Genomic DNA, 21,764 nt, shown 5'->3' on the forward strand with positions numbered 1-21,764 from the left:
GTGGCCTTTTCTCAATTTTTTCCGAGAAAGCATAACACACACGACACCCACTTAACAGAAATACATTCCTTTGCTCGAGAAACAGACCCAAATCTTCCACCTGCGGTGGGCAGTGACTGCAGCAGCCACCATGGCCGGCTGCCATGGTGGTTCTTCACAACTTCATTCGACAGAGAGCCGATACGCATGCGAATCCACATCGAAATCACTAAGAAGCACGAGTGTCTCTGACGGATTACGACCCACGCACAATGACCCAAGTCCAACTCTGATTTGGCGACTCGCCGGCTGCCCACGATGTCTCCGGCAACAACGTTGCATTCGATGGCGGTGTAGCGGCTTGGCTACCTGGTCCGATCGGAAAATGAACGAGAAAAAGAAGGAGATGGTGACAGAGGTCCGATGTCTCACAGCGACAATCAACCCTTCGAGGGACGTGCTCTCGTTCCGACGAGGGGAGAATAGAATTTGGCAACTGGCTTCAACGGTAGATGGAAGATCTCCCATGGCGGCAGTTGAAGGTAAGGAGTTAGGTGGCGGCTGGGAGGGTTACGCTTCTAGGGTTAGGGAGCATGGAGAAGGTAACAGGTTTAATACCCATGTCCCATACAAAATTCATGAGGATTGCCATTTCTCTCCCCTCCCATCTCTACTATTTCATTTGTAGTCCAATAATTACACTCTAGCCCCCCTGACTCTAAAATCTTTACAAGACTAATCTAAATTTTACCTTTTCAACCCAATCCATGGAAATCCCTTACAAATTAAGTCCATAAACTACCAAACATGCCCTAATATCTTAATTATAACATATTCTGCCCCTTCACCTCATTTCTTTTTAAAATAATTCGCAATAATTACCATGGAGCCATTGTCTTCATAAATATTTATAAAATGAGTCCCAAACTCATGCTTTTAACCCCCAACAAATAAAAATGTGGCAATTAACTCCTCGAACCCAACACCCTACATATATAATTCTTTATTTTAGGGCTACCATTCATTCATAAATTCGTTTATTTATTTAATAAAAAAAACAGGGTCTTATAGCATCTCCTGGCATTAACTGATACAGGTTCCTCAAAACATCACCACAGAAACCCAAAACCCAACTCTTCCTTCTGCGGTGTCCTGACAACCGCCTCAAGCCGGCCACCGGCTCCTTCCTCTGACAACCACACTTATCAACCAAATACCACCCAATGAAACTTCAATCATTCCGAACCAACACGATCACTTGCCTCTTACCGGCTAGATATCACCACGAACCACTAGGTCTCGACCCGATATCCCACTGCTATCCCTTTCTTGTCTGACATTACTTTTACCGAATCCACAACTGAGACTTATCCCCCTCCCTTTCTGAATCCAACACTTTTTCCTTCCGTGCTGACAGGATGACACTTCCTTCAACTCCTGAGCAACTCCCATGAGTTCTCTTCCGCAATCACATACACATGCTGAACTTGCTCCAGCACCCTCGGGTTGGGAAAACCCGACACACTGAAGACACCCTCAGACATCCCCCAGGATGAATTACCACTACATACATAAGCTCCTGATCACAACCACCCTGAGAATCCAAGATTCTATCCTTACATCCCTTCCGAACTCCTCTGGTTCTACATTACCAGAAATCTTCCAGTAATTGTGTCTCAGTGAGACCCTCCGGTCCCCTAACTCTGGTAAACCTTCCGGCCTTACCATGACTTGCCTTTCGGCCTTAGCAGACATCCAACTCAAATGTACTTCCATACCACTGGCACAATCACAATGCCCAAACACCATATTGACATACTTTAAATCCTTCATTCTCACTACTGTTTTCACTTCCGTGATCCAACACTCCCCCCCCCTCGGAGCTACATACCTTTCCTTTTCCTTATCTAAGGTAGTCCACCAGTCAACTTCGCGACTTCAACCAAGTGCCACAGCACTCCTATCCCACTCTACACCATCACTCGCAAATTAACAACTACCCCATTCATCACACATGCTCTGAATCTGATTGCAAGGAATCTCAGGCCCATGCGCTGCCTTCCACTAACACAATCAATACCCGGGGCCAGACCTACTGATTTCTATAGCATCGCAGCATACACAATCCATCTCCTCATATAGATCTAACAACATATTCAGAATTTTCAGCATCACTGAATCGCCTTTCCAGACCAGCAGCCACCCTGAAACATTCTCAGAACTTTCGGTATGGCTGAACTACCTTCCAGGGCCTTCAGTCTGACTGATACGCCTTCCGGCCTTCAGTCTATTAGGACCGCTCAAACTAGCATACATCATCACGAACTATCCTCCCTGGGAATCTCTCCCGCATATACTGTTCTATCCCTCTTGGGGTTCTGAACTCTAACTCCGTTCCATATTCTCAGATTCCGGCCTAACCTTAGACCTCACACCATCCGATCGTCTTCCTCCGAAAACCTTGGTCTGCACCCCGCCCCACCTATCTGACACTTACATATACCAGCCCACACTCTTGGCTGACTGAAACCCTGCTGAATCCCAAACTGCTAATCAACCTCTAACGCTCGCCGATTCTTCTGAGAATTTTCCAATTCTCCCCACTTAGAGCACTGGCTTCCACTTACTGGCAACCCAACCGACATCATTTAATCAACCTTACTCAAGATATTTCCTTTTTATCCATGCATTGATTCCTTCAAAACAAGCAACCTTCACGAGTTCACATCCCGACATTGCACATCTCGAACTTTAAAAGAGTTTGACCCTAAGCTGAACATTCCTCATCTTGCCAATGCTATTCCCGGCATCCAGACAGAGAAACCTAGTTTCCCCACCATCAATCCTTCTGAATGTTAACCAACTACGACTCCAAATACCAAAACCCTCGATCATTCGATAAACCAGGCGAAAAGGACTAACAAATACAATACTATAACTCACGAGAACAAGACTAGCAGATATACATACTCCAACAGATGACAAGATGACAAGATAAAAACATACCCGTAGTTGTATCTGGTTCTGACCTGACCTCCTCTGCGACAAGCTGAAAAGCTTGACCCCGTGCCCTTGGAAGCTCCACTCCACGCTGACCCCCGCCAATAATCCTCAAGGTGGTCGGTGCTGGAACCCGCACCGGTCTGGCAACAAGATGAGGACAGCTGGCCCTCAAGTGACCAACCTGATGGAAATGATAACAAACCCTCATATCCTAAACCGGGGCTGACTGCCGACAATCCCTCGGATAATGCCCCTCTTTTCCGTACTTGCGGCACGCACCACTGGACCTACAACCTCCGGTATGACCCTTCCCACACTTCTCACAAGTGTGGCTACTCTGACCTCCCAACCTAGAATCAACGGTCTTGGACCGTTTCGGTGCTGGCTGCGACTGCACCGGGGCCTGCCTCTGCTCTCGCAACTGTAACTCAACCTCCAACTCACGCCGCCGAGCGGCCTCCTGCAACTCTAGCAAGGTCTCACACCTCTGCATAGCCACAAACTGTCTGATATCCCCTTTGAGCGTACTCATATATCGAAGCATCTGAGCCTGCTCCGATGCAAATTCAGGGCAAAACATCGCCCTCTCAGTGAATATTCTAGTGATCTCCGTCACCAACTCCGAATTCTGCTCCAGTTCCAAGAACTCCCGAGCCAACCTATCCCTCTCCACTCATGGAACATAACGGGCACAAAACATCTCCCAAAACTTCTCCCAAGAAACCGCAGCCCGCTGCGCCTCCGAATAAGCTCCCGTGGTCAACCTCCACCAATCCTTCGCCCCGAACCTTAATAGGTTCAAAGCACACCGCACCCTCTGATCCGAAGGGCATGAACATGTGAAGAAACAATCCTCCACATCCGACAACCATCTCATAGCACTGATCGGATCCTGAACTCCATCAAAAGTAGGGGGCTTCGCATTATCGAAGTCCCGATACTGAAAACCTTGTCCGACTCCTCCACCTGCCTCTACTACAGCCGCTGCAGCTGCCACGGCAGCTGTCTTTGCAAAAGTTGCATACCGCGGTCTTGATCGACCCAAACATCTCCGGCATCTCGGCCCGGAACATAGCAGCAGTCTCATCATGCAGGACCCCACGAATCCTGGCATGTAACTCATCCGTACTCATCTGACCGATGACCTTGGGTGGCACCGATCCACCCCGACCGCCTCCTCCTGATTCTGATCCCGATCCCGATCCATTCCTAGCATGCCTCGTAACTGCCATACTGAAAACACCGCAAAACCTCAGGTACTTCCCACTAACTCGAGAACCAACTCCCAACCAAACCCTAGGGGTTGTGACATCCTTGATACGTGTATGGGTCCTGTGCTTTCAGTAGTACGGGCCCATACTACCTTCCACACCTACCCATAGTTATATCAAGTATCACCACAACACCCTAGTGTTGAACATACATAACAAGCAATCAACCCTCACCCATAAAGGAACACTGAAAATCTCATACAGAAGGAATCCTAGGCTAGCAGGCATCATAAATCAGGCAACTCTATCATGCAATTCCTGAAGATCCCTAGCCTAGTACTAGCATGCTGTTTTAACATATCACATAATCAAATAACTTGCATGGTATTTTGGGGTCTACTTACTGGCTCTAGCTGATCGTACCTCCGCATCCTCCTTTACTTATTTTGAAAACTGATATGGGCATATTTAGTTATAAAATTCATGCATTGTCTTAATACTTTATGTTGATTTTATCTCATTTAAAGAACAAAAGGTGCTTAATTAGTTTACAATTTCATTTTTCAGCAACAATTACATGCTCGGATGGAAAAAGGAAGCGGAACTAGCGATTGGAAGCTTGGATCTTGGATTTTGAAGAAAGAAGGATGTTGCTGGACAGCTTGACCCCTCGTCAGTGTTTTGGCCATATCTCATGAACCGTAACTCCGATTGACGAGATTCAAAATGTTCTGAAAACTAGACACAATTTTAGACGACTTTCATGTTTTGAGAAAATACTGATTCCAAATGGACTCGGCGATTAGGCCATCAACGCGCCGAGTTGGTCAAAATTTTCGCGATTCTGGACGCGCTGACTTGTCGTACACAGGTTTTAAGTGACGGACTCGCCGAGTAGGTCACTGGACTCGCCGAGTAGCCTCTGTTTTGTGAAAATCTATATAAAGGGACTTTCAGATCGATACCATAGCATAGAGATGAACCCTTGGAGGCCAATTGTCGACTAAAGGTGCTGCTGGAGCATGGGAAGCAAGGGAATCAACCCTACATTCAATTTTAAGGAGAATCAAGGCAAAATCAATTTTACTCTTTACCTAATCTCTTGTTTGAATTATGTTTTTACCAATTGATTTCTTTTTTGAGCTTGTTTCTGCTGTAATCATGAGCTAAAACTCATAACTTCTGTTTAGGTAGATGAATTTGTGAACATGGATTGATTATTTGATTAGGATTAATTTTAATTGGTGATTATGTTTTATTAAGCTTGTTAAAGAACCTTATGTGTTAACAATAACTATTCTTCTGTTAATAAATTAGTAATTAAGTTGTATGAACATCTCTTAGTTATTAATTTCATATGATTTATTGTGACCACATAGTTGTATGTCTAGGAATAAAGAATGTGAAACTATAATTAACTAGAAGATAGGTAAGTTAATGTGTGAGATTGTTTGATGAACATCAGCAAGAGGTTAATTGAAGGGCCAATTTAATTAACCATTACAAGTCTTATTTAACCCGAATCAATAACTAGGAAATCCGTTAATTTAGACAACTGTCCACTGCTTGAGTTAATTTGTTTCCTAAGGATTAGTAATAGCGAACGTGAAACTAATCATCTTAGTCGGTAGCCAATGAAGAATTAATCCGATACATTGAAATCATCCATGGGAACAAATGAGTCGAACCTAAACAGTAGTCCTCTTTATTATTGAATTTAGTTGATTTTTATTTGCTTAGCTCTTAGTTTCTTAGTTGAAGTTTTAGTTAATTGTTTAAGTTTCTAGTCTTGCAAAACTAGAGAAAACCCCCTTTCTATTACTTGTTTTATTTAGATAATATTAACATTTATTTTAATTGTTTACCATTCTCTGTGTTTGATACCCTACTTACCTGAACTAAACTGCTAATCGATAGGTACACTGCCTTTTCTATGTTTGTCTTTGTGTTTAAGTTGATTCTTCTGCCATTTACGCTTCAACTCGGCGAGTCTACATACTTACTCGATGAGTCGCTCATTCTTCTTACTTTTGAGCTGAAGATTTGATGACATTCGATATGGGCATTGGTTCTATTCTTTGAAGATCATTTTTCGAGCATTTCCAAGAGTTTTTCCCTTATATTTGGAGCTTTTATAAAGACTGTACCACACGAGATTTTGACACCCAAGACATGGATGAGTTGTTCTCATGTCTAAAGTCAATTGAAGATGGAGCTGAAGAGAAGAGATATCAACCTCGGCCACTACTATCCCAGGGGAGTTTGTTCCAATTCTCTCTTTATTTTATTGTTCTTTATCATGCATAATATGCAATGGGGACATTGCATAAATTAAGTGTGGGGTAGGGGGTTGGTTACATTAGTTAAATTTTAGTTAAATTTTGAAATTTTTGAAATTTTTGCATTAAAATTGCTAAGGCTAAATTAGAAAATTTCGGTAAAAGTAATTAGGATTCCATGTTAGAATTATGTTGATGATTGCATGAAGATCCAAATGTTTAGTTGAGCCTATATACGTTCTAGTGCATTTGTGGCTTCTTATTCCAGTGAAATCATGGGACAAAAACACGACCTCGCTTAGTTTGAAGGATGCAATATGTTTAGCATCGTGTACCAGAAATGTATCCAAGAAAATTATTATCGTTAACCAATAAAGGTTGAAGTTGAGCGCCCCTGCTTAAGCATGTAGGGTTTTGAGTGGAAAAAGTGAGTTACATGTTAAAAAAAAAGGAGAGAATTACAAGAAAAAGTTTGAAGAATTTTTGGAGCATCAAAGTTAAAGTATGAAGTTAAAAGATCAAAGTTCTGAAAAAAAAAGTTGAAGATACCAAAAATCAACCAACAAGGTGGTGAATTCAAAGAAATTAAAGATCAAATGTCAAAGAAGTGAAGAATTCCAAAGAGCTCCAATGTGGTATCATAAATTGTAATTGTCTAGATTATGTATGCTTGGGTTGCTCAACCAAAAATACCTTGAGGTTAAGAGGTTTTCTGAGGATGGATTCGGAGGGATGCATAAAATGAGCATTGTTCGGAAAAACTGGGTGAATGTTTATGAGGATTGTGAGTATTTGGAGTATGGGGGGTTATTAGGAAAATTTTAGACACAAATGCATGCGTTGCGGTCTTGGAATAATGGTTGGGTTCGATTGGAGTTGTCTTATGTGATTCTAATGTGTTAAAATTCAGTTTTGCTTGGGGGCAAGCAAAAGTCAAGTGTGAGGTATTTTTATATGGGCATATTTAGTTATAAAATTCATGCATTATCTTAATACTTTATGTTGATTTTATCTCATTTAATGAAAAAAAGGTGTTTAATTAGTTTATAATTTCATTTTTCAGCAACAATTACATGCTCGGATGGAAAAGGAAGTGGAACTAGCGATTGGAAGCTTGGATATTGGATTTTGAAGAAAGAAGGATGTTGCTGGACAGCCTGACCCCTCGTCAGTGTTTTCGCCATATCTCATGAACCGTAACTCCGATTGATGAGATTCAAAATGTTATGAAAACTAGACATAATTTCGGACGACTTTCATGTTTTGAGAAAATATTGATTCCAAATGGAATCGGCGAGTAGGTCATCAACTCACCGAGTTGGTCAGAAGTTTCGCGATTCTGGACGCGCTGACTTGCCGTACACAGGTTTTAAGTGACGGACTCGCCGAGTAGGTCACTGGACTCGCAGAGTAGCCTCTGTTTTTTGAAAATCTATATAAAGGGACTTTCAGATCGATACCATAGCATAGATATGAACCCTTGGAGGCCAATTGTCGACTAAAGGTGCTGTTGGAGCATGGGAGGCAAGGGAATCAACCCTACATTCAATTTTAAGGAGAATCAAGGCAAAATCAATTTTACTCTTTACCTAATCTCTTGTTTGAATTATGTTTTTACCAATTGATTTCTTTTTTGAGCTTGTTTCTGCTGTAATCATGAGCTAAAACTCATAACTTCTGTTTAGGTAGATGAATTTGTGAACATGGATTGATTATTTGATTAGGATTAATTTTAATTGGTGATTATGTTTTATTAAGCTTGTTAAAGAACCTTATGTGTTAACAATAACTATTCTTCTGTTAATAAATTAGTAATTAAGTTGTATGAACATCTCTTAGTTATTAATTTCATATGATTTATTGTGACCACATAGTTGTATGTCTAGGAATAAAGAATGTGAAACTATAATTAACTAGAAGATAGGTAAGTTAATGTGTGAGATTGTTTGATGAACACCAGCAAGAGGTTAATTGAAGGGCCAATTTAATTAACCATTACAAGTCTTATTTAACCCGAATCAATAACTAGGAAATCCATTAATTTAGACAACTGGCCACTGCTTGAGTTAATTTGTTTCCTAAGGATTAGTAATAGCGAACATGAAACTAATCATCTTAGTCGGTAGCCAATGAAGAATTAATTCGATACATTGAAATCATCCATGGGAACAAATGAGTCGAACCTAAACAGAAGTCCTCTTTATTATTGAATTTAGTCGATTTTTATTTGCTTAGCTCTTAGTTTCTTAGTTTAAGTTTTAGTTAATTGTTTAAGATTCTAGTCTTGCAAAACTAGAGAAAACCCCCTTTCTATTACTTGTTTTATTTAGATAATATTAACATTTATTTTAATTGTTTACCATTCCCTGTGTTCGATACCCTACTTACCTAAACTAAACTGCTAATCGATAGGTACACTGCCTTTAGTGTGTTTGTCTTTGTGTTTAAGTTAGTAGGATTAAAACTAGTTGGTTTTACACACATCAAAACCCATTTTAAATTTCTTTTTGAAAACTTTCCTTGATTTGAGACTGGATTCACACGAATGTTCCTCCAATTTACTCAAACCAAGGCTCTGATACCAACTTGTAACATTGTGAAAATTTACAATAAATTTAAACTTTTCAAAATCAACCCATATTCATAAAATCATTACAAAAAGGTTTTCATTTCATTTATTATCAGAGTATCCCAGAACATCAACATAAAATTTGAGGAGCAGTACGATCACGCCTTTGCCTTGCCACGATCTCCTGAGTTACCTGAAACATTACACTGAAACTGTAAGATCGAAAGCTTAGTGAATTACCCCCAAAATACAACATGCAACACATACGCCTTTCCAGGACATAACTATATGGGATCTTCCGATCCGAATGTCTTAGGGGACTTCCGTCCCAAACCTGGTAGGCCTTCTAGTCTTACCCATAATGACCTTCCGGTCCATACTCTATTGACCATCCAGTCCATGCTCCATTGACCTTCCGGTCCATAACATACAGTTCATACATACATACAGTTCATACATGACATATACATATCCCATATCATAAGACAACCTATATCACATACTCTTCGTAACTCATAAGACTTCCCTGTCATACATATATCTCATACTCATATCGCAATCCTACTCATACGAATAACATAACATCTATCAACTTAGCTAATACTTCTCATGGTAACTAAGACCTTCTGGTCGCACATATAACTCATATTCATATCGCATCCCTACTCATACGGATCACATATCATATAATTACTTATCCATAGCACATAAAACCTTCCGGTCACACGTATATCTCATGCTCATATTGTAACATACTCTACAATAAAGTAATCAACAACTAGCCAACTTTCCATCCGGTAAAGGGGGTCGGCCTTGGTGCCTTAGACCCCATCGATATAGTGAGGATAACTCACCTGCAACTGCCGACTTGAAGGATTAAGACCACGTTGCTCCGACCACCAGCACGAACTCCACCACTGATCATTACCAAATAACCAAACCAATAAATACCAATAATTACCAAAATACCCCTGGAAGTCAAGTTGGTCAACCCTTGGTCAAAGTCAAAGTCCAGTCAAAGTCAACCTTCCTGACTGACTCTACTTGCCGAGTGAACCCGCTCACTCGTCGAGTCCCTATACTCTGAGAAACCCCATATCACGACTCAACTCGCCGAGTCAACCTGATGACTCGTCGAGATCCTATGCTCTGAAAACTCCCATGCCTCGATTCAACTCGCCGAGTCACCCCGAGACTCGCCGAGTCCAAGAATCCTCAAGTCCCATCCTGTTCAACACACCGAGTCGTCCCTCGACTCACGGATTCATGACTTAACCAGAAAAGTTAGGGTCCCACGACCAGACTCGCCGAGTCCAAGAACATACTTGCCGAGTCCAAGGCGATCTTCAACAGAATCGTCGAGTTGTTCTTCCAACTCGTCGAGTTCCTGCCTATCTTCATCCAACTCGCCGAGTACATCCATGTGACTCGCCGAGTACCTCTAGTTCTTAATCCATACAGTGGCTTTCTAAGCCATGCAGGGACTCCCAACCATATATCTACTCTCCTACAACCCATCCATCACATAAAGTGGAAAACTTTACGTGAATCCAAAGAGATCTAAGCATAAAACACTCTTAGGCTAGGGTTTGGGACAAGAAGGCTTCACTAACAACTCAAGGACAGGGGATTTATGCACTTCTAAATCATCTCAATCCCAGATCTGAGGTAGCAACCTCGGATCCATCCTCCAAACCCAACATAACACTAGATATGCTCCCAAAACTTCCACAAATGATAGATCTAGATGCACAAAAGCTCAAGCAACAAATTATTACCTCAAAAGAAAGCTCCAACTGAAGAATAATCCCAATCTCTACAAAGCTCCTTGCTCCAATCCTCTAAATCTTCAAAATCTCTTCACCAATCACTTCTCAAAGCTCCAATTTGCTCTCCAATGCTCTCACCAACGGATCTAGGGTTTTCTGGACTTCAAAGGGGGCTAAGGGGACTGAAGGGAGGACATTAAGTCCTTTAAATAGGGTGCAATCCCGAAGATTAGGGTTTTTCTCTCTTCAACACTAACTCGCCGAGTCCAGCCGCCGACTCGCCGAGTTGGCCACTTAACACGCGACCAGAATCGCGACTCAACTCGCCGAGTCTACCCATGGACTCGCCAAGTTGACCATCCTTATTTACACTCTGAACCTTGAACTTGCACTTCTGAACTTGGGATGTTACATCAGTAGCATATCCTCTCTATCCTGACACATCATTCGTCACCATCAAGCTTTTTCCTCCAAACTACGAATCTTCTTCCTTTGCTACGAAACTTCTTCCATGAGTAGGCCTGCAAACCTCCTCATCTTCATAATCAGTGGACTAGACTTCAACTAGGCTAAACTCATCATCAACATCGTTTTCCTGCATAATCAAAGCAGACATAGATTTATCAGCATTCTTTTTCTTCTTTATCTCCTCGAGCTTTCGGAGATGGTAAGTCTCATCGTCTTCTCCTTCCTTCTTCTCGTTCAACCTTCATAACATGTAGTCCTTGGCTAGGTGGTTTTTTCCATGATAGTAGTTACAATCATAGCTAGAATCACCCATGAGCTTCTTCTCCTTCTATTCCTCTTCTTTCTGAGAACTATTTGCATTCTCCTCTTTCACATTCTCAGAGCTGTAGCTTCCTTGCCAGTTTTGGTTCTTTTTCCTGTTGAAGTTCTTCTCTGCGAACCTCTTTGGGTTGGACATCATCATTGCAAACTCTTCTTTAGAAAGTTCACAATCGGAGAGCTCAAACTCCGAATCATCATCTTCTACAACCTTCTTACCCTTAGCTACCAGTGCCAGCGAACCTACTCCATAAACAATTTTCCCTTCTTTTGTCACCTCGTCTTCATGTGACCTTAGGATACCAACAAGCTTAGCCAACGTGTAGTTCTTAAACTGCTCATGTGCTTTAACCGTAGAAACAACAACCTTCCATTTAGACCTTAGACCATTCATGAATGTGGCTTTTTGCTCGATAAGCTCACGTCCAATTTTATGTTTCATCATCCTGTTGAGAAGATGATTGTATCGATTGAAGGTCTGATCTAAACTTTCTTTAGGCTTTTGCACAAAACGATCCAAATTCTGACAGTAGTAACGTTTGATTCGAATGCTCCAAATCAGCGTCAGTAGAGTACAGTTCCTTAAGCCTACCCCAGATACGTTTTGCTGTATCATATGAACTAACCAAACGAAAGGTGTCTGGTGGTAGGGCAAACTTAATAATCCTCATTGCCTTGACATTGCTGATTAATGTTTCCTTCTCATCTTGTGGAACATCCTTCACTTCAAGAACAAGCTTGTTATAGTCAGCCTAAGTTTTAATTTCTCTCATAGTTCCAATATGAACGAATGCCCCAACAGTAATGGCATCCCAGATCAGATAGCCATTGTCTTTTAGCCAAGGACGTAGTCTTTAAAATGCAACACCCAAACTTCATATTCACTAGGGAATAAGATAGGAATCCTTGTTGTGGATCCAATGCTGCTAGAGAGATTTATCGAGTTAACGTGAGAATCCTTTGAATGTATGTTTGTATATCAAACATAACCTGTATGAATCAGATGTGTAAACAAGATTAGGGTAATATTAAGATCAAGATTAGCGTTAACAAATCAACAAACAATGAAGACGGATGACACAAGATCCAATAATAACGAAAACCCTAAAAAGCTTCTTTCAACAAAAGAGATGTGTATAGATTACACAATGTCTTGCTCTGATACCAATTGATCGGATTGAATGCTAGTTAGATCGAATAGATTCAAACAGGTAAAGAATAAGAACAAAGCAAATAGATCAAAATATGCTGGATGATTATAAGTCACAGCCTCAGAAGAACTCGATGAAGAATTGCTACTGAAGAGGTGTGTAGGGTTACAATAATATTTCCAAAGTTTCAAAATATGGTGCATGCATGCACCTTAAATACTATAACCCTAATAATAAATGACGGGTAGACAGGCCCAACCCGTTTACAAAATGAACTAAATAAATAATCACAATGACGCAACACATATACCCAACATTTTATAATCTTAAAACGGAGATATATGAGTTGTGGTTTACAAGTTAGTTGTACATTGATGATATGTAAACGCATCAGTAACTTGATGTTATAAAATGTATTGTTGTGCATAATTTGATGAGTAAATGGTTCAAGCATATAAGTCAAAGTTTATTCGTTCCTTTTTCCCTAACGAGAAAAACAATATATTTGGGCCCCTCTGTGATTTGGTGTTGACTTATAGTGTCAGACCCGACCAGAACTAAATTGATGTGTTTGATTAGAAGTTCTATGTCATTATAAATCTGAAATCGGGAAACAAAGTATTAGACAATGAGATTGATTATGTTCCATGTATCATGTTTGAATGATATCTTGTAGAACAGAGGATTATTTGATCACTTATCATAGGGCACGTAACTAACTGGGTTAGAGTTCGGTAGCGTATTTTGGAAGCTACAATTTGTTGATCGATTCAGAAGTTATACTAGCAATTATAGTTATTAGACTTATCCAAGTGAGAGACTATTGAATTAGGTGTCTAAGCCCATAACTATAATTGCTATATACTTGAATTGATAGTAGTACAGTCCTTTTGGCTTGCCCTCAAACCTAGTAATTGGACAGGATAACTTTTAGTGAGAGAGATAAATTTATTATGTGATTAATAAATTGAAATAAATGATTTATTAATGTATTATGAAAATAATATATTAATTATAAATCATATTATTTGATTAATAATTAATCAAAAATTACTTGGAATTAATTTGGGGATTAATTGGATTAATTAAAAGTGTAGGGGCTGTTTGGTTATTTACTAAAAGTTGAAGAAGGAAGGCCTAAGGACCTCATTGGATGAGGTGGATGAAAATCACTTGGGTAAGCCCAAGATTTTTCATCCAAGCCCATTGGATAAAGGAAATGGGCTACTTGGTCACCAAGCTGGGGAATCTAAGGTTTCTCCCTTAAACCCTAGCTTTGGCACCAAGCTACCTCAACTATATAAAGGACCTAACCCTTCACATTTTTGGGCACTCCTTCCCTCAAGAAGCCTTGGACGAATTTGGCTATCCCTTATCCTCTCTATATTCATCCTCTTGCTAGCTTGGGTGTGATTCCATTAGAGGCATGCTAATTGTGGTGCTTGCTTCCAAGAGATCAAATAGAAGGTGTTCATTGTTATTTGCTACAATAACAATCAAGGTATATAATCCTAAACACTAATTTGGTATTTTCGAAAATAGCCTAGTGTGCTTAGGGTTTCCTTTTGGTGTTCTTAGTTATAGGTTCAATAGAGAAAACATAGATCTTCATTATGGTTACATGCACATTTAAGAGTTTAAGTTTGTTTGTTTTGCATAAAACGCATCACTTACATGGTCTAGGTCTTGCTTTTGCTACTTATTTACATGCTCAAATCAACAAACAACCTCTGCCCGATTTTCGTAAAGTCAAGTCTGGTGCTTCTACTTTTGATACATTCCAACGTTCCATTGAGGATTCTTCTCCGACATTTGTTGCATACATGGCTGCTGCTACATCTTTACCTCCCACCAGTTTCAACAACAATCGTCAACAACCTTCTCGAGGTGGTCGATCACACTAAGGTGGTCAAAATAGATCCAACAATAGTTGAAATAAAAAAAAATCTAACCACAACAACTACAACCGTGGTCGTCGTCAGTATATTCCAAAGTGCCAGATTTGCAAAGTAGAAGACATTATGCCGCTGAATGTAAAGATTGCTACACTCGTGCTCCCTCTGTTTCCAATGTAGTTGAGGCGTTCAACTCCGTCTCGCTTCAATCAACAGAAAATTCTGATTGGTATGTGGATTCTGGTGCCTCCACACATATGACCAATTCAACTGATAACATGGATTCATCAACCACATATTCTAGTAACAATCAAGTTCTTGTTAGAAATGGTGAATCTTTAAAAAATTCTCATATTGGTGATTCTCATCTTTCTCCTAGTCAAGATCTATTAGATGTACTTGTGGCTTCCCACATTACAAAAGAAATTGATCTCTATCAGTAAGCTAACTCAGGATCTTCATGTTACCATTTTATTTGATGAATTCTCTTTTGTTATTCAGAATCGTCATACCCAAGAGATCCTGGCAAGAGGCTGACATGAATAAGGGCTCTACATATTAGAGCGTGGGCAACAAGCTTTTCTCTCATCTTTACGTTCAAATAAACTGAAAGCCTTTTTTGGGTTATGACACTTACGGCTTGGTCATGTTTCACATGATACTCTTAAATTCTTAAATAAGTTAGGTGATTTGTCTTTTTACTTCAAAGTTGCCATCTTTATCTCTTTATATGCCTTGTCAGAAAGCTAAAAGCAAACATTTGTCTTTTTTTTTGGATAATAATGAGCGTGCTGCTAATATACTTGAATTGGTTCATTGTCATTTGTGGTGCCCTACGCCTATATTATCCAAAACATGTTATTCATATTATGACATATTTGTGGATGACTTCTCGAGATTCACATGGTTCTATCTATTGCGACATAATCAAATTTTTATGACATTTTCGTACAGTTTCATGCATTGGTGGAGAATCAATTTTCAATCCACATTAAAAAATTTCAAAATGACGATGGGACGGAATTTACTAATAAAAGACTGCAAGCCTTATTTACTAGTGCTCGTATTCATCACCAACTTTCATGTCCAGCAACTCCAACACAAAATGGACGTGCATAGCATAAACACATGCATATTACTGAGACTGGACTTGTCATGCTTTTTCATTCTTCTCTTCCCTTAATCTACTGGAAATGGTATTGGAAGAGATCGGGAAAGGAGGGTACCGGTAGGGGAAAGAGATCGGGAAATGAAGGTACCGGTAGGGGAAAGGGACATTGACGGGATGAAATAAGAGTGTAAGAAACGTCAAGGGGTTGCGCCGGGGGGGGGGGGGGGTTATGAGAAAAGGGATGGGGTAGTGGGCCTTACACATATTCTAAAATTATAATTAAAATAAAAAATAATCAAAAAATTAAAAAAAAAACTAATAAAAGCAAGTTTTTTGGACGAAATACGTAACAAATTAAAGTTTGAAGAACCATACCTAACTAGGAAATGCCCAGTCGCGCCTTTGGCGCGTTTTTTATTTGTAATAGTAAAAAGTCACAGCGCCATTGGCGCAGGTTCGAATAAATTTCTTTCACAACTTAAGCAATTATTGTTTGAACCTCAAGAAGCTTTTGTTTGTGGTCTTGGATACAAGAACACAACGTTGAAACTTTTTGTTATGCAAACCTGTAACAAAATAAGAATTATTAAATAGTTTTGATTCTTATAATTCACAAAATTATGAGATTCTAAATAAAATTGAAACTCACTTGAACATAAAGGTGAAGATTCTACTTAAACCTTGATTGATTAGTTTTAAACTAAATAATTTTTTTGATAAACTTGAAATTGTTAATGCCAAGCAATTTTTTATAATGAATATCATATGATATAATAAAAACATGACAATAAGTCAATAATTTGTATGTCATTATTTTGGAGAAAATTAAAAGATTTGATAAAAAGGTATAATAATAATTAAACTAAAGTTTTAAATATCTATAATGACTTTCAAGAAACATAAAATGACAATTTTTAAAACATTATAAAGACGAATGTGAGGGACATAGAGGCATGTAGTGACAATAGTCAATAATAATAATAATAATAAATTATGAAATATATAGTCCAGGGACTGTATTGTAATTTTCATAAAATTAATCTTAATAAAGGAAATTGTGTTTATGGTTAAAATCGACAGCATGTCAAACCTAACGGACCAAAACTGACAACTTTCGAAAGTTTTAATCTTCTTCCCCATATAAAACTGTAAAAACTTATGTGGCAAGTTTATAAAGACAAAAAACTCATAAAACAACAATTTTTAAAACACTATAAAGACGAATGTGTGGGACATAGAGGCGTGTAGTGAAATAATAATAATAATAATAATAATAATAATAAATTATGAAATATATAGTCCAGGGACTGTATTGTAATTTTCATAAAATCAGTTTTAATAAAGGAAATTGTGTTTATGGTTAAAACCGCAACATGTCAAACCTAACGGACCAAAACTGACAAGTTTCGAAAGTCTTAATCTTCTTTCCAAAACTGGAAAAACTTGATTGGCAAATTTGTAAAGACAAAAAATTATACTGTTCCCTAAACCTCTTGTGCTTTAATATATATATATATATATATATATATATATATATATATATATATATATATATATATATATATATATATATATATATATATATATATATATATATATATATATATATACATACGTTATGCGTTAAATCAATATTAAATAAAGAGTAAATTATATGAATGGTGGCGTTGGATTTCTATTTTTTTTTCCATTCTCTCTCTCTCTCTCTATATATATATATATATATATATATATATATATATATATATATATATATATATATATATATATATATATATATATATATATATATATATATATATATATATATATATATATATATATATATATATATATATATATATATATATATATATAGAGAGAATGGAAAAAAAAATAGAAATCCAACGCCACCATTCATATAATTTACTCTTTATTTAATATTGATTTAACGCATAACGTAATATATGGGACCTAGCAATGACCTATCATGCTGTCATTCCTAGTCACAAGTCATGCCATTTGACATAGATGAAAAGGAAATACAAATCAGTACCATGCTAGCCTCATTTTTAGCATTCCATCTTTCACTGAATCAACTTTATCAACTGTTCTATTCAATGCATCAATAAATATCTTTTTTAAGTTTCTATTATATCATTATAGTAGATATTAACAGACTATAACAGATTTCAGACAAATACATTGATACTGAATCGTATATAATGTATGTTTAACTAGTTATAATAGATTTCTGTGAGATAAACTCCTATTGAGTTATATATAAATAATAAATTAAATCTACTCTATTAAATGAAAATATATTTTTTTGCCACATGTCACATTCCCATTCAATTTGTCAAATGTCATTTTAGAGTTATTTTGAATTAATCTTTTTTACACGTATCATTTTATAATTTTTCTATTTTAATAAATTCTACATAATATTTTAATGTAATAATTACAATAAATATAATAATAAACGAATATCAATTTCATTAATGGACTTATATTCTTATTTCAAAATTTCCAAATTAAAACTCATTAGTTTATTTTGTTTATTTATTTAAATTTAAAAGATAAAAAAATCAATTTTAATAATTTATTATTTTTTTTATTTTCTTATAAATCTAAAGTTCTTAAATATTTAGACATTTATATTTATTTTTAAATTTTTTTTTATTTATATTATTTGTTTAAATGTAAAAGATAAAAAAAAACATTTCCAATATAATAAATCATTATTTTTTTTTCATATAAATTCAAAGTTTTCAAAAATTTTAACATTTATATTTAACTTTTTTTTAACTAGCCCATGTAATACATGATTTTCACAACTAATATATATATATATATATATATATATATATATATATATATATATATATATAATAATAATAATAATAATAATAATAATAATAATAATAATAATAAGTACAATTAAAATAACCGAATAACAAACTATTATCCCTCAATTTAACGCTTCATAAAACAAAAGTAGCCCTCAATAAAATTAAAAGAGCATAACTACTTCTTCGCTATGACAATAATTGTCTAATATATATTTTTCATTCTGTTACTTAAAAACACAAATTGTCATTGTTTTTTTCTCATATAACATAATATCAATGATAACGAATAAAAATCTTATTCACCTTTCACACTTTTATAATTTCTTATCAATATTCCTTTGTCCCCTCTTCATATTTTACAGCTAAAAAAAATAAAATGAACTTTATATATATATATATATATATATATATATATATATATATATATATATATATATATATATATATATATATATATATATATTCAAGTATTCTAACTAATTATTGTGCGGATATCGTATGCAATGAGAATTATTAAGAAAATAAGTTGTTTAGCAATGCGAATACGTTCAACCTTACAAAAATATCGTCATTTTCATGCATTCTCGCTAATTATTATTTATTTTTGTTTTCATATATCGTTTTTCACTCATTTTCATTCTGACAGAATACGACTCAATAAACATTCTGACAAACATTCGGATAGAAATGAGAATAATAATAATAATTGTATAATAACTTTATAGACGATTTAATTAGTGAGAATGTGTGTTAATGACAATAATTATATAAGATTAAACATATTCGTATTGCTAAGCAATTTAATTTCTTAGTAATTTTCATAACATACGATATCCACATAATAATTAGTTAGAATAGAATAACTTAAGCCTATATATATATATATATATATATATATATATATATATATATATATATATATATATATATATATATATATATATATATATATATTCTTCTTTTGTCACGTGTCACCATATTATACCTCCTAATTAATATCATGCTACTTGTCAACTTATTATTCTTTATTTCAAATTTTAAATTTTCCACTTTATTTACATAAAATTAGTAACATTATAATAAAAATTAAATTAAAATTAATACATATTATAAAGTCACTTATTTATTTAAATCAACGATTATAATTTTATATAACTAAAAAAACATCTCTTAATTAATAATTTGTTTGAAATAATTTATTAATAATTTGAATTTTTACTATGAAAGTTTAATTAATTTTATAACCATGGTCTAACATACATTGTTTTGATATATTTTAGTGGCTTTTATTTTGATTTTTTCTTGATTCCCTCAAACAACTCACTTTGATCTACTATTTGTGTTTACCTTCTTTGTTGGTTAATAGTTGTTTAACGTCTAAGGTCATTTTGAGACACAATCATTTTATCTCTGTGCACGGACGACTGTCGACATCTACCTCCTCTACCTCATTCTAATGGGATTTACGGATATGTTATTGTTTCTTTTTGTAACATATATTGTTTCAAAGCGGAATTAAAATATGTAAACTAAGAAACCTAACTAAAATTCATGTATAAAATAAAATATAAATAATAAACCCACTTCAAACAATTAGATAGTTTGATGGTTGATCCTTTGATTGTAAGAAAACACACGAGCTAAAAATACTAAATCATCAAAAATAGAAAAATCTTAAAACCCAAACGAATCTAATCTAAAATATCTATACATTAAAAGCCCTGTAATAGATCGACGTGTCACATTCTGATCCAATCACAACATTCAATATGGTAGTGAAGTCAAACTCTGTTTCACATTAGCTTCAAGGCATTCGAAAAAGCCGGTGGTTATGGCTTCCAACTTCCAAGTCAGAAATTGAGATCAAAACGATGGTCGTTACCGGAAAATGAACCCCCCGGAGACTGATACGGCGCTCGCACGGTGGCTCTGTCTTTCCTCTTGGCCAAGAACTTGTGCAGCGATGCTCGTCGTGCAATTGGCAAATCCGAACCTTTGGTTTGCAGCTCTGCATGAATCGGTGGTGGAGGTAATCGGAAAACATGATCATCAGAAGAAGGTTTTGCAATAGAAGCCAATTCAATTCGGTTCTCGATTTTAGGAGAACCCTTCTGCGCCATTAGCATCAGATCTCTCGCTTTATCTTCCGGAACATCATCTAAAACCAATATATTTCCTCCATAGAAAATCGTCATCTGTGAGGCTTTAGTCTCTGTAGCTTTGTTTTTTAAATCTTCTACATCACATGAGGAATCTAAGATCACATATTGAGGCAACATCTTCTCCGATTTCTCCGCATTCAAGTTCAAATCCTTTTCACCGGGAAATTTCATGTTGCTTAACAAATCAACAGTCGTAGTTTCTGAAATACCAAATTGACACATCAGATTAGTCTCCAGCAATTTCAGAGATCTAATCAATTCAATCAAAGGATCCAACCCCAAATCGAAACAATTACAAACAAACATACCTGAAGCATCGAACTTTGCATTGATTCCGAAACTAAGATCTCGGAACTGATTGCCGTTTTCTTTCAGAAACAGACTCAACCGGTTGCAAGTCTGCACAAACTTCGATTTCTCCACAGGCGCTTTGCCGGAAAAGTAACGTTTCGCCGTCGACATGTCTAAACAAAACAGGTCCGTGGAGGAGTAATGGTGATTGATGATGAAGATTGAAGAAGGAAGAAGGAGGGATTTGCAAATTTATATTAAAAGCTGTTCATGTGCTTTGGCCATATAACTGTTGTGACTTGTGGTGGGGTCAACTTATCCTTTTATAAATCGCCACCGTTTCTCGTGTTTTATATGAGCACGTGTTAATTGTTTTTTTGAGAAATGACTGGTTAGGCGCGAGTCGACTCAGTCTTTGGTTGGACTCGTTCAAATTTAAAATTGGTGGTGGCCCATGCAAATAAGGAGGAGGATTATTCAAAGACTATACCAACTAACTTCACTGGTCGACAGATTATTCCTTTGTAATTTTATATCATCAAAAGAAATTCGGTTTATTGGATGTTTAGATGTTTTGTATTTAAATTAGTTATTATTATGACTTAAAATGTAATACTTTATAATAATCAGTTTATTTAGTATTTAAACTATATTGATTTTCTCATGTAATATACATGCAATCCTCTCGATAACTTACAATGAACCATGAAAGATGAAAGATGAAACC

General features: G+C 36.4%; 1 protein-coding gene across 1 annotated transcript; it reads right to left on the reverse strand.

Annotated features, from left to right (window-relative positions):
• Positions 1–20,156: 20,156 nt before the first annotated feature.
• LOC145102844 (protein TIFY 10B-like) lies at positions 20,157–21,294 on the reverse strand. The gene is made up of 2 exons (XM_079040330.1): positions 21,055–21,294; positions 20,157–20,946 (listed from the first exon to the last, which is right to left on the reverse strand). The coding sequence occupies exons 1-2, from the start codon at positions 21,206–21,208 to the stop codon at positions 20,435–20,437; spliced, it is 666 nt and encodes a 221-aa protein (XP_078896456.1). The 5' UTR covers positions 21,209–21,294; the 3' UTR covers positions 20,157–20,434.
• Positions 21,295–21,764: the final 470 nt, after the last annotated feature.

Source organism: Lactuca serriola, chromosome 4 (genome assembly GCF_051521515.1).
Source record: "Lactuca serriola cultivar US96UC23 chromosome 4, Lser_US96UC23_V15, whole genome shotgun sequence".
In the NCBI taxonomy this organism is placed as follows: domain Eukaryota; kingdom Viridiplantae; phylum Streptophyta; class Magnoliopsida; order Asterales; family Asteraceae; genus Lactuca; species Lactuca serriola.